Genomic DNA, 12,256 nt, shown 5'->3' with positions numbered 1-12,256 from the left:
CCCCGGGGGCAGCTCCCCGAACTCACCTACCGCCTGGCACTCGCTCCCCGGGACCTCGCCTCTCTCCGCCCCGGGCCCACGTGCGCGCGTGCGCACTCTACAGCTCCGTCCCGGAAGTACTAGGCGGCGCGAGGCCGGAAGTGCGCAGGCAATGCTCGCGGCGGCGGCGACGGCGGCGGGAGGTTCGGTTGTCGCCCGTTGGCCGCGCGGCGCCGCGCTCGGCGGCCGCCATTGCAGGTCAGGCCGCGGGCGGGGGGCGCGGGAGGCCGCGGGGAACGAGGCTGGGGGCGAGAACCGCAGCGAGAGCGCGGAGGATCGGCCAGCTAGGGAGCCGGGGCCGGGCGGGGCGCGCGGCTCGGAGAGAAGAATGGCGAGCGGAGGGGCGGGGAGCGGGCGGGGGAGGGGCGCATGCTGGGCAAGGGAGCGTGAGGGCCGTGAGGGCCGCGAGGGCCGAGGCTAGCCCGCCGCGAGCCGGGGAAGCTTGGGGACGGGGAGCTGTGCAAGGACGGAAGGAAGGGAGCGAGGGAGCTGGGTGGGGTAGGAAAAGGGCGGAAAGGCTGGCGGAGCGCGGGCGGAGGACGGAGCAGGGGGCAGCGCGGGCCGGATCCACGAGGTATGTGCGGGGGAAGGGGCTCAGTCCCCGGTCGGGAGGCCTGCTGGAATCGAGCGGACTTGGAACCCAGAAAGTAGCCGGAATGGCAGCAGGAGGCTCAAAAGGGGCTTGGGGCGGAACTGACAGAAATGTGAGGCTTGTTTCAGGGGACGTTTATTTTAAATCGTGGTAGTGGGGAGGAGGAAGCTGCTGGGAGACATTATTTGGAGGGTGCTTGCAAAGTGATCTCGGGTGCTTTGTGGGTGGAGTGACTCCTAGAGTTGAGGAGGGTGGTGTCCTAGAGTAGCGGGACTGGGAACGATTTTGGATAGTATTGAGTGATAGAGGAAGGTAGTTGAAAAGAGGAATCTTTGGAAGAAGGATGAGGGATATGAAGATCGGTGGGGGCCGTGGAGAGAAGCAGTTTAAGAGTGAGGTGGGGAATAGTTTCTTAAGGAGGGTAGATGGAGGGTTAAACACCTTAATAAAACGGTTCCAATAGTAGTTTGGGATAGTTTGAAGGGAGCTGGAGAAACGGGGAAGAGGGAGTTAGAGTCTGTCTAGTTGAAAGGATGGGGGCGGGGGAGGGGGTTCAAGGGTGGAGGAGATAGGAGAAATGGAAGACTCCAGAAGGAGGAGGACCTCCCCCACAACTGCCGCGCGGCCAGAAAGGGTTGGGAGGAGGAGGCTGTAATGGCAGGAAGAGGAGGAAAGGTTGAGATGGGGTGGCAGAGTAGCAGAAGCTGGAGAAAACCGGAGAAACTCAAATCGACTGAAGCCATCTTTTCTACCCATTGTCTACAAATAACAGTAATTGATTCCCTCCAATGGAGGAATCCTGCCACGTGATGGGAGCGTACCACGTGTCTGCATAGTATCTAAACACGTTTTGAAAACATTCTTCACTAATGAAAAGTTCGGAAGCATTCAGTTCCATCTTCCCTCCACAACCCCATTTTGGAGGGGGAGCAAAGTGTCTCATTTAAGGCAGTTTAGACTTAGTAACAACCCTATTAAGAGACAAGGTTTCCTTAGAAAATTAGGATCAAACATCCCCTTCAGTCACACAACCACCATGACACTGGTAATAAAAATGATTTGTATTCAGTCATATATAAAACTCATGAGGTGTTTGTTTGCTAGAAAGGCACATAGAGAAATAGTTGTCATATTTAGAGAAATGACTTTCCAGAGTTTAAGCCCTGAAGCATTTTGGTAAGCCCTGACTAAAGCGTTTGAATTGTTCTCCAGTTGTACAAAGTTGACTTTGATGGCCTGTTTTTATAGCCTGTTTTGTCCATTGTAAACATTCACAGTAGTTATGAGTGTGATATTAGTGATGTTCTACTTGACAGATTCTAAGAAACATTTAACTCTTTTTACTTTGAAATGGTTAAGCCATTTTACCCTAATTTTTTAAAGAAAAAATTTAAAAGTATAGTTTTGAAGAATTAGAACATATTTCCTTTAAAACGGACAAAAATCAAAAATGCTGGTAGAGGTAGTGCCTATCTTGTTCATTGGTTTAATCCCCAGCAGACCACACAAAATGTTTAGATACATTATAATGGATTTTTTTTTTTCTTTTGAGACAGGGTTTCTCTGTATATCCCTGGCAGTCCTGGAACTCAATCTAGAACAGGCTAATAAAATGGACATTTATGAAACATGATTTAGAAGACTTTGTATCATTAGATTGAAATCATTGTATCACAGTCCTTTGTTTTTCTGTGTGTATGGTTAGATACATATCATACTGACACCACATTTTATTTTGGGAAGTTCCCATTTTAAGGGTCATTGATCAGGCTGTTCTCTAAGACATCAGTAATCCTTTTAATATGTAATACATTAGAGAGCAGAGGATGAGAATTGAGTTTGATTAGAAATTAAAGTGAACCCATAGCAAAAAGTCCTCAGTCTTGATGGCCTCTTTTTCCTGGCTGAGGGGCAGAGGGTTTAGGGTATAATCTTGAATCCTGAAGGTAGCACTGAATTTGACTTTTAAAGCCTAAACATAGGCCGGGTGGTGGCGCACGCCTTTAATCCCAGCACTTGGGAGGCAGAGGCAGGTGGATTTCTGAGTTCGAGGCCAGCCTGGTCTACAGAGTTAGTTCCAGGACAGCCAGGACTACACAAGAGAAACCCTGTCTCGAAAAAACCAAAAAAAAAAAAAAAAAAAAGCCTAAACATGGATGAGGTCATAGCTTCATTAGCTACTTTGATGTATCAGCTTGGATTGTTAGCTGCTTTCATTGCAAGGTACAAGCCTGCTTTCAGTTGTGCCTGAGGATGAGGCCAATTGCAAGGTGGCTGGGTCTCAGAGAAGTTCTGTATGAGGAGGGGCTGGCATTTGGACCACACAATGGAATGGATAAGGACACATCTAGCTTTACTACTTACTAGCTATGTGACCAGTTGCTTAGCCTGTTCTAAGCCTGTTATTTGAAAGGGGTGTGATAACCATGCCTAACTTGAGCTGGTTGTCAGAATGGAATGAGATAATCCAGTAAGCAGTCCAAGAGTATCGAGATGAACTCTTTTTGTATTGGTAACACTGTACTACTTTCTTAACGGGCCAAGTCTTAGACAATCCCAGAACTGGTTGCCTCTTAGTGTTAGCATGAAGTGAGACTGAAGACTCAAAAATTGATGCCATACAGAGAACTGTCATTGTAATATTTTTGTTCTTTGTTACTACTAACAGAATTTGGCTTGTTATAGTTTAAACAGCATTCAGAATTCACAGGAGAAGTGCTTCAGATATTGGAATATTTGCATAGACTTAGCAGATGAGCATCCGGAAAACAGACATCTTGAAATTTGACACTAGTGGCCTAATATGGTTTTTATTTCTATTTGGAAGCATATCATATTTTCAGATTGTAGGTGTTCTGCTTATAGTAGGCTTCACCTCTTTTTCAGTTTTTTTTTCCCCTGCCTATTCACAAGGAGATAAGTGTAGTTTAAGGCGATCCTTCATGTCCACCTTTGTTGTTGGAGACGGGCTTACTGTGTAGCTGGGTAGGAACCCAGAGCCATCCTGCCTTAGTCTAAAAGGCTGGGATTGCAGATGCATAGCCCCACATCTGGCTTTTGAGACCTTCTGAATAAACTGTATGCTAACTGGGACACATGGTCACACTCCTGTCACCTCTGTTGGTTGTGCTCTCAAATCAGTACTTAATTTAGCCCTATAGACACTTGTCTGGTGACCTCAAGGAGCAAGAAAAGGAGTAATATAGTTTAGATGCTACAGGAAATCTCAAACCCTGAAAGTAGACTTTTAAAGTTTACTAAAGAGAACTTAACATTCAGTGTTTCTTATCTATATATGTCCTCATATACACAAATCACATAAATATAATCATGTCAATATACAGGCATCTCTAAGTTGGACTGACACATTGAGCTTGCATTTCTTTTTATATACACATAAGCCACCTAATTTGATTTAGCATAAAACAAATTTTACAGGGTTGATAAGGTACAGTAACAGAATGGCCAGGCTGTAAGCCACAAAATTACTGTTTTCCAAGTTATTGCTAGATGTTTGCCAGTATCAATAAAAATAAATCAGTCAAGGCTTCCGGCATCTGTATATAAAGATGTATGTTTCCAGTTGAACCTGCAAGTGCTACCCTGACTCAGAGGTCAGATTGCTTTTCTTAGTTCATTGTGAATTCTGATAGAAGTCTGTCCAGGAAGCAGATAATGCACTGAGAAAACTTGGCAACCACTCCGTCTCTATTTCCTGTGGATAAAAAGCACACAAAAATTGAAATTAGTTTTCAGAAGTGTAGTATTTTGCTCTGTGTGTTTAGCATATATGTGTGTGTGAATATGGAGGACATTAGGTCTTGTCTTCTGCCTTGAGACAGTGTCTTGACACTGCATACCTTCAGGCTTTCAAGGGTTTTCCTTTGTCTGCCTCCTATCTCAGAAGGCCACTATAGTTGAAGATGCTAATGCTGTGTGTTTAGTGTCTTCATGGGCAATGGAGATTTGAACTCAGGTGCATGGCTGAACCATCTTCCTGGACCCAGTAGGTTGCCAAGTACGTTTTTATCTTCCCTATGCTTAGAATATGATGTTCACGGATGTGAATTCTCTATTACAGTTTTTAGACCACCTTTTTTTTTGTTTTTGTTTTTGCAGCTTACACTCATCATGCACTGACTGCATCAGTCAACAAAAGCATATTTGAAAGAACTATGTCTGTGCAGCACTGGCCTTTTACAATCTGTGTATTGCATACTTTATGAATTATAATCCAAGCTAGACTGTCAAATGCTGACTTGCTTACTTCCCAATTTAAAAACTTAGCTGTTCTCAATAGGAGTCTAAAGTCTTGCATGGGTTATATTTAGTCATGACACTAGTGAGTCATGATCTAGGTGTTAGCTCTAGTCATTTAGTGACCTGAGCATGATCGTACAGTAGCTTTCCATTTTACAAGCTGAAACCTGAACTTCAGCCTTTTGAATTGGAATTATTTCACTTCGGAAGTGCTCTGGAAGCAGGGCTCAGCGCCACATGCCTTTGATCCAGTAGTTAGGAGGTTAAAACAGAAGAATTGGAAGTTCAAAGATGGACCTTGTCTCAAAATACTTAGATTAAGTGCTGCGAATGGTCTTGTTATAAGCACAAAGATCTTTGCCTTCAAAGATGGTATATTTATTGTCTTTTCTCGGTGGAGCCACAGCCTCTGGGTATAGAGACTCACTTATTCATGGCTCTAATCTTGGTGCCTTTGTGCTGCTGGAAACAGTGCTTACACATTGTCAGTGGCTGCATGATCTTGTGATTCCTTTTCATTCTTGCTGGTACTTGGTTCTTTCTGTCCTTTAGGAAGAAAAAAATTAAGTAGTGACTTTTAAGTAACTAGATGGCCCAGTTTCTTTTTCTTTTTTTTTTTTTTTTCCTTTTCTTTTTTTTGGTTTTTCGAGACAGGGTTTCTCTGTGTAGCCCTGGCTGTCCTGGAACTCACTCTGTAGACCAGGCTGGCCTCGAACTCAGAAATCCGCCTGCCTCTGCCTCCCAAGTGCTGGGATTAAAGGCGTGTGCCACCACTGCCCGGCGATGGCCCAGTTTCTTGTCTTGGCTCTCTATACTCTATATCTAGTTGAGTGTGTATCACATATGAATACATGATTTTTATTTGTATATGACCCAGTAGCCTCAACTGCAAAATAGGAATAAATGGTAATAGAAGCCTACTGGAGGTCCGAAGTGATGAGAACCAGTAAAGAAACCTGAGGCTGCCAGCTGTAGTCCTAGCTCTCTAGAGGCTGAGGTTAAGAATATACTATACCAAGTCCCAGACCAGTCTTGGTTGTGTGGCAAGACCTATGCTTAAGCAGAAAAAGAAAGAACAAATCTTGATTAGTATTTTTCTGAGTTTGGGTACAATTATAAAACCTGTTGACTTGTTGTACCATGGCTGGTAACACTATATATTGTCTCATTTGAAAGACAACCAGAAACTGTAGCTTTGGTTCCCCAATCCAGTATCCCTGACCGGCAGATACAGCAAATGAAGCCAGTTATCGGCAAGCTTTTAGGGTGCTTCAAATTGCCACCTGGTGGTGCTGTTGTATAATATGAAGGTATAGGAACTCCCCCCCCAACCCCCATTGAAAGGTAGTCTGTAGCTGAGAATCACATTAGAAATCAGCTTACTACCGGGCATGTGACACAAGCCTTTAAGCCCACAACTTGGGCGGCAGAGGCAGATGGATCTCTATGAGTTCAAGGCTAGTCTGGTCTACGCAGTTCCAGGATAGCCAGAGTCATAGTGAAACCCTGTCTCAAAAAAAAAAAAAAAAAAAAAGGAAAGAATTGCCTTACCATTTGTTGTAATACACCTGAGTGGATCACCAGTCCAGTGATTGTCATTAACGGCTGTAGTCTATATGCTCAGGGTCAGCAAGAAAGCCTAACGCTTTTGACGTTGCTAAGGCAATCGAGTAACATGTTTGGAAGCACTTAGAATTCTAAGTTCCTGCCACACATTGGGCTGGAGTGTAAAACTCAGTTGGCAGCATGCTGGCCTAGCATTTGCGAAGCCCTGGGTTGGGTCCTTGGCGTCACATAAGCTAGAGGTAGAGGCAGGAGAATCAAATTCAAGGTCAACCTCAGCTACATTGAAAGTTCAGGGGTAGCTGCATAGAGATCCTGTCTCAAAGGGGGAAGTGCCAGTTGCACAATTGAGTGATAAATACTAGCTATAATTATTGCTGTCCTAAAAGTTTTTTTTTCTTTTTTTTTCCTCTAGTTTTTCAGTTGCTTTTTTAAAGAAGGAAGGCTCATGGTGCAAATTGTTATTTCCAGGTGAGTACTTTTTAAGATTTTACTTAGCTTGAATGTTAAGAGCTATAGTGGGTTTACACTCTTCTGGAAGAATTAGGGTCCTCAGGTACATCTTATATACATTCTTATATTAAGATCTATATTTCAGTTCCCAGTACTGCCCAGTTTCCTGAGAACTTGTATTCAACAGAGTTCCTTTGGGCTTCTAATGGTGGTGTAGGTGTAGGACACTACTCATCCTTCACCGCTCAAAAATATTGTAACCGCCAGCCCTTTGCTTGCAGTACGGGGGCTGAAGGCCTGGCAGAATGGGTGCTGATGGAGCTACAGGGGGAGATCGAGGCTCGCTACAGCACCGGATTAGCTGGAAACCTCCTGGGAGACCTACATTACACCACTGAGGTGAGGGGGCTTTTCTTTCCCTGCCTTATGCCTCAGTAAAGCAAGCTCCATCAAGGTGGTGCTCCCAGGACCCAGCGTGAGGACTGTCCTCAGGTTTGTTACTCCAGGTTTAGCCAGTCTGTAGAGCTATCTGCCTGCTGTCCCCACCTTCTGGAATAGCAGAGAAATGGAGCCTTTGGGAATCTGCAGGAGTCCTAAAAGTAGAAATGCTCTTTACATGGGGCTACAAAAAATGAAAAGGGCACAAGGGTGGATTGCCAATGTGGTTTTTTAACAGTGATAGAGCCAGACCAGGGACTGGAGGTGCCTGGAGCATTGCTGCCAAAAGCAAGCAACTTTCAAAGGCACCTGAAAAGAATGGCCTTGCCCTCAACCTCAGGCATCTCCTTCTGTTCTGCCAAAGGGAATCCCTGTGCTGATCGTGGGGCATCATATCCTGTATGGGAAAATCATCCACCTGGAGAAACCTTTTGCAGTCCTTGTCAAACACACTCCTGGGAAGCAGGACTGTGATGAGCTTGGTCGAGAGACTGGCACCCAGTACTTGGTGACAGCACTCATCAAAAACAAGATCCTTTTCAAAACTCGCCCCAAGCCTATCATCACCAACGTCCCCAAGAAAGTATGAAAGAGCCCCGGATTTTCCCTAGAGAGCGGCCAACTCCTTGGACTCGTGCTCCGTTGCCACCTCGAGGACGGCTGGACGGAGGTCCTGTTATGAATGCAGGCCACCCGATGGGTGTGAACTCAGATCCTTTCCTTATGGCTGCAGGTTCTCTTGGTGGAAACCTGGCTCCATTTCCAAGGAATCCAGCTCCTTTTCCAAATCCAGCAGGCTCATTGGCGTCAAATCCAGCACATTTTCCTGCTGGTGCTCGTGACCCAAGCATGACTTCTTTTCCAAGAGGGATGAATCCCACTGGCACAGGTGCAGTTTCTTTCCCAAGGCCAGGAGGCCTTTTGGGACCAGGACCAGGTTTAAACCCTAGAACAGGGTCTCTTCCAGGCCCAGGGCCTATGCCTAACCCCAGATTAGGAGGGCTTCCTGGACCTGGTCCTATGGCCAACCCAAGGGCAGGTGGGCTCCTGGGAGCAAGTCCTGATCCTAGAAGTGGTGGCCCCATGGGCCCTGGATGTGGACCCAACATGAGAGCAGGAGTTTTGTCCTCTGGGACTGGTCCTCCCAATCCTAGGCCAATTGGCCTGGGTCCTGGACCAAATCCAAATCTCAGATCAAGCTTTTTAGGTACAAACCCGGCCCCTAGGTCAGGTATGTTTCCAGGCCCAGGCCTCGGGCCCAACCCACGCGCATGTGGCTTAGGACCAGGTCTTGGGCCCAATCCAAGAGCTGGTGGCCTAGGCCCAGGCCCAAATCTGGACAACAGAGCAGGCGGCCTCTTGGGTACAGGATCTGGTCTTAACTTAAGAATGGCTGGACCTCAAGGCTTAGATCTTGCCCCCATTCTAAGGGCAGCAGGTCTTTTAGGGACAAATTCAGTTTCTTTTTCACAGGCTTCTGGAAACATGGGTACAAACCCGCCCGCCATGACAAGAGTGCCTGGCCCCATAGGCCCAAACACAGGTCCTAGCCCTCGAGGACTTGGCCTTCCAGGGCCAAATCCCTCTCCCATGTCAAGGGCTCCTGGCCCCATGGGTCCTAATTCAGCTCATTTCTCAAGACCAGGTGGCCCCATGGGGGTAAATGCTGGAGTCTTTCCAAGGGGGACAGGATCAGGAGGATTGAACCCAACTGCCTTCTCTCAGGCTTCTGGCACATTGGCCTCAAATCCAGGTACCTTTCAGAGGTCTGCTGGCCTCCAGGGCTCAAATCAAGCAGTTTTCCCAAGAGCCTCTGGGCCACTAGGCCCCAACCCAGCTAACTTTCCAAGGGCCGCTGGCCTGCAGGGTCCAAGTCCAGCTGCCTTCCCAAGGTCTGCTGGTCCATTAGGCCCGGGTCAAGTTCCTTTCCCCAGGTCAGCTGCTGGACACCTGGGTTCTTCTCCAGCAGGCCCTGTGGGTATCAACCCAGCTCCTTTTGCAAGACCAACAGGGACCCTGGGCCTTAACCCAGCTTCCTTTCCAAGGATGAATGGCCCTGTAGGCAAGACTTTGGTCCCATTTCCTAGGGTGGGCAGCCTCCCTGGCTCAAATCCAGCTGCTTTCCCCAGACCAGGGGGTCCAATGGCTGCAATGTACCCAAATGGAATGTTACCCCCTTAAATCTCTCTTTTTTTTTTTTCAGGGCCACTTTGTTATTTAAGCACTGTGGTTCTGAGCTGGGGCTATCTCTTAGATAAAAGAGTAGATACGGAACTACAGTCTGAAGAACATAGCTGGGCTCAAGTTCAAATGAGCCTTCATTTTCCTCTGCTTTTTTCTTGACTGAAGGCAAAATGTTATTTGTGAGACATGGACTTTGGCAGATAGGGGTGATCCTGGCCTCAAGAAAAAGGATCTCTGGCCTTCCAGAAGCCTCTGTGCTTTTGTCGCACAGCTTTCTGCCCCTTGTTTCTTAATAGTTTCTCGAATTGTTCTCGTGGACTTTTCCTCAGGGATACATTGGCCTGCAGGTCCTAATTCCCCACTCACCACTGGAGAATTGGCTCACTTGCTGTCTAGTGATGCTGCACTGGTGAGCAGACTGCTTCAGTGACTCTGACCTGGGCACCCTGGACCTAGTCATGTTCTACTGCCAGACCTTCCCTGGGGCTTGAACACAGAATGGGAGGTGGACACCCACGTCACAGACCCACCACATTTCTGCTTGACTGGGCCTGCAGTTCCTTTCTTCTGGGACTTAGAGGTGACCAGATTTACGGTCCCTCCAATCATCCAGCTCCCTCCTCACTGGTACTCCCAATCAAAGAACCTCAAAACTTAAACTGACATGGATGGGAATTGGGGGATTAGGGTGGGGGTGGAGGGATGACAGGGAAAATCACTGTGCTTTGTTCAGCCTGATGTGAAGGATGGTTGGTGTTTTTCCTGCATTGTATCTTTTCTTACTGTTTCTTTAATAAATGGGGTGGAGGGTTGCTGCTGTCATTCCATTTTGTTCTCTGTTCAACAGTGGGTAAGTTTACTCTATCTTTTTTTCTTTTTTTTAATATGACAACAACCCTGTATTACCTTCCATCCAACATGCTTGCATTTGAGGGAACAAGCTTTGGTTAGCCTTCACTCAGTCTTGTAGAATCATTTGAGGAGTGTGAGATTCTGACTTCTACAATAGAAAATAAGCCATCTTGCGTGTGTCGTATCTATCTGGTGGCCTAATGGCTTAATTCTCCAAGTTGAGGCAACGGTGACAACTTACCTTATTTGTGAAATCTTTTAAGTCACCATTTAAAATGTTTGAGTGGTGTGTGTACACTCATGATGCTGGTAGCGTGTGTGGAAGTTGGGCAGTTAGGAGTGGGATGGTGGCCACTTGTACCATCTGGATCTCAAGGACTGAGCTCCGGTCGGCAGGCTTGGGAGTAGGTACCTTTTACTCCTGGGCTGTCCTGCTGACCTCTTACTCTACTTCTGTATTCCACGGATTCCATCTCTACCACTAAGCCTTTTAAAACTAATGAGCTAGACTTACTAAGTACAAGAGGACACAGTTCTGAGATCCCAGTGTTTTTGGATTGGAACTATACCGCAGCACTCGTGGTGAAGACTTGGTCCCCAGCACAGCTCTCTCTTTGATAGAGGCTGGAGGTGGCTCTTGAACATGAGGGAAGAAGCAGCTCTGTCGGTAGAGTCATGGTTTAAAGGCCAATGGGGAAGTGGGTTAGACTTTGGGAGGCAAAGCACAGCTGAGGAAAGTTAGTCACTATGGACATGGTCTTGAGCGTAGGTTCTGTGCTTGGTGTCCTCTGCACCCTCTCCTTCCCTGCAGCTCCCAGATGAGTGCTTTGCTTGAGCACCGGCTCCGTGTTGCTCAGCGTGTGCCCAGAAACAGGCAACTGACAGGAGACCAAGAATATGAGCCATGGTGGACTTTCTCTCCTTAAAGTTTACTTTGGTTCTTTGTCATAGCAATGGACACGCCACAGTTATGTAAGAATTTTTATTTTGATAAATGCAATAAAAAATTCTTGACCTGAAAACAACAAAAAAGCCAGTCTCCAAGGGCAATGAAAGCAACAGTTCTAGAAGCAGCTGCTCATGGTTGCCAGCAACAGGATAGCGGCTGCCTTGTCGCCTAACATTGTCTGCATCTTGTGTCATCAAGCTGCCATAGCAACATTAGGAGTACAAAACACAGCACTAAAATGGTACCTACAGTGGATAACAGGTGGAGCTGTGGGTGACAGGAACTCAGGTCTAATGGCACTGCACAGTATTCTGGGCAGCCACAAGATATGAAGACCACTGGGGCCATTTGGCTCAGGAGATGCTTATTGAAACAGTTGGTTCCAGCCAAGTTGAGGTTGAAACTCTTGAAAGTCGTTAAGAAAGAGGGGCTTGGGGCTGGTGAGATGGCTCAGTGGTTTAGAGCACTGACTGCTCTGCCAGAGGTCCTGAGTTCAAATCCCAGCAACCACATGGTGGCTCACAACCATCTGTAATGGGATGTGATGCCCTCATATGAGTGAGCGGGGACCTACAGCGAGTGGGGACCCAGAGCGAGCAGAACAAAAGGGAGAAGGGAAGGGGGGAAAAAGAAGACACAGAAACCTAGAGAGAGAGACAGAGAGACAGAGAGAGACAGAGAGAGACGGAGAGGGAGAGGGGTGGGCTTGTAATATCCAATGTCAGTCCCCGTGGCCTCTCAAGAAGAGCCACAAGGAAGGTATTCCTGAGCCAGAAGGGGGAGGATGACCCCTGCCCTGGGAACACCATGGCTGGGATGGTAAGGAGCTACAGAAGGTCTTGGCAGAGAAGAGGACTAAGCTGTTGGAGGAGATGGAGCAAAAGTTAGGCATCAGCACACTGATGTGCAGTGCTTGAGACCTGCAG

The 12,256-nt window shown here is 47.1% G+C and overlaps 3 protein-coding genes across 4 annotated transcripts in view; 2 read left to right on the top strand and 1 right to left on the bottom strand.

Annotated features, from left to right (window-relative positions):
* The window catches only part of Utp4 (UTP4 small subunit processome component), a 28,111-nt gene extending 27,953 nt beyond the window's left edge, over nt 1–158 (bottom strand). The window contains exon 1 of one of the 2 annotated variants that reach the window (XM_034522218.2): nt 31–158. The gene's annotated coding sequence lies outside the window, so the exon portion shown is untranslated. Of the gene's footprint in view, nt 1–26 lie in introns of both variants that reach the window. The other variant, XM_034522219.2, reaches the window with a different exon arrangement.
* Nucleotides 128–10,341, top strand: Chtf8 (chromosome transmission fidelity factor 8). Its single transcript, XM_034522223.2, has 4 exons — nt 128–237; nt 6,870–6,925; nt 7,189–7,306; nt 7,710–10,341. The coding sequence occupies exons 2-4, from the start codon at nt 6,903–6,905 to the stop codon at nt 7,932–7,934; spliced, it is 366 nt and encodes a 121-aa protein (XP_034378114.2). The 5' UTR covers nt 128–237; nt 6,870–6,902; the 3' UTR covers nt 7,935–10,341.
* Derpc (DERPC proline and glycine rich nuclear protein) lies at nt 7,931–9,526 on the top strand. The gene has a single exon (XM_076915834.1). It carries the CDS (start codon nt 7,931–7,933, stop codon nt 9,524–9,526), a length of 1,596 nt encoding a protein of 531 aa, XP_076771949.1.
* Nucleotides 10,342–12,256: the final 1,915 nt, after the last annotated feature.

Source organism: Arvicanthis niloticus, chromosome 18 (genome assembly GCF_011762505.2).
Source record: "Arvicanthis niloticus isolate mArvNil1 chromosome 18, mArvNil1.pat.X, whole genome shotgun sequence".
Classification (NCBI taxonomy): domain Eukaryota; kingdom Metazoa; phylum Chordata; class Mammalia; order Rodentia; family Muridae; genus Arvicanthis; species Arvicanthis niloticus.
Note: the sequence above shows the minus strand (reverse complement) of the source record. Positions and strands in the feature narration are given on the sequence as shown.

Coding starts and splice junctions, on each gene's coding strand:
- Chtf8 (XM_034522223.2), top strand. CDS start 6,903: ATGGTGCAAATTGTTATTTCCAG. Junction 6,926..7,188: donor GTGCAAATTGTTATTTCCAG/GTGAGTACTTTT, acceptor CTTTGCTTGCAG/TACGGGGGCTGAAGGCCTGG. Junction 7,307..7,709: donor ACCTACATTACACCACTGAG/GTGAGGGGGCTT, acceptor GTTCTGCCAAAG/GGAATCCCTGTGCTGATCGT.
- Derpc (XM_076915834.1), top strand. CDS start 7,931: ATGAAAGAGCCCCGGATTTTCCCTAGAGAGCGGCCAACTCCTTGGACT.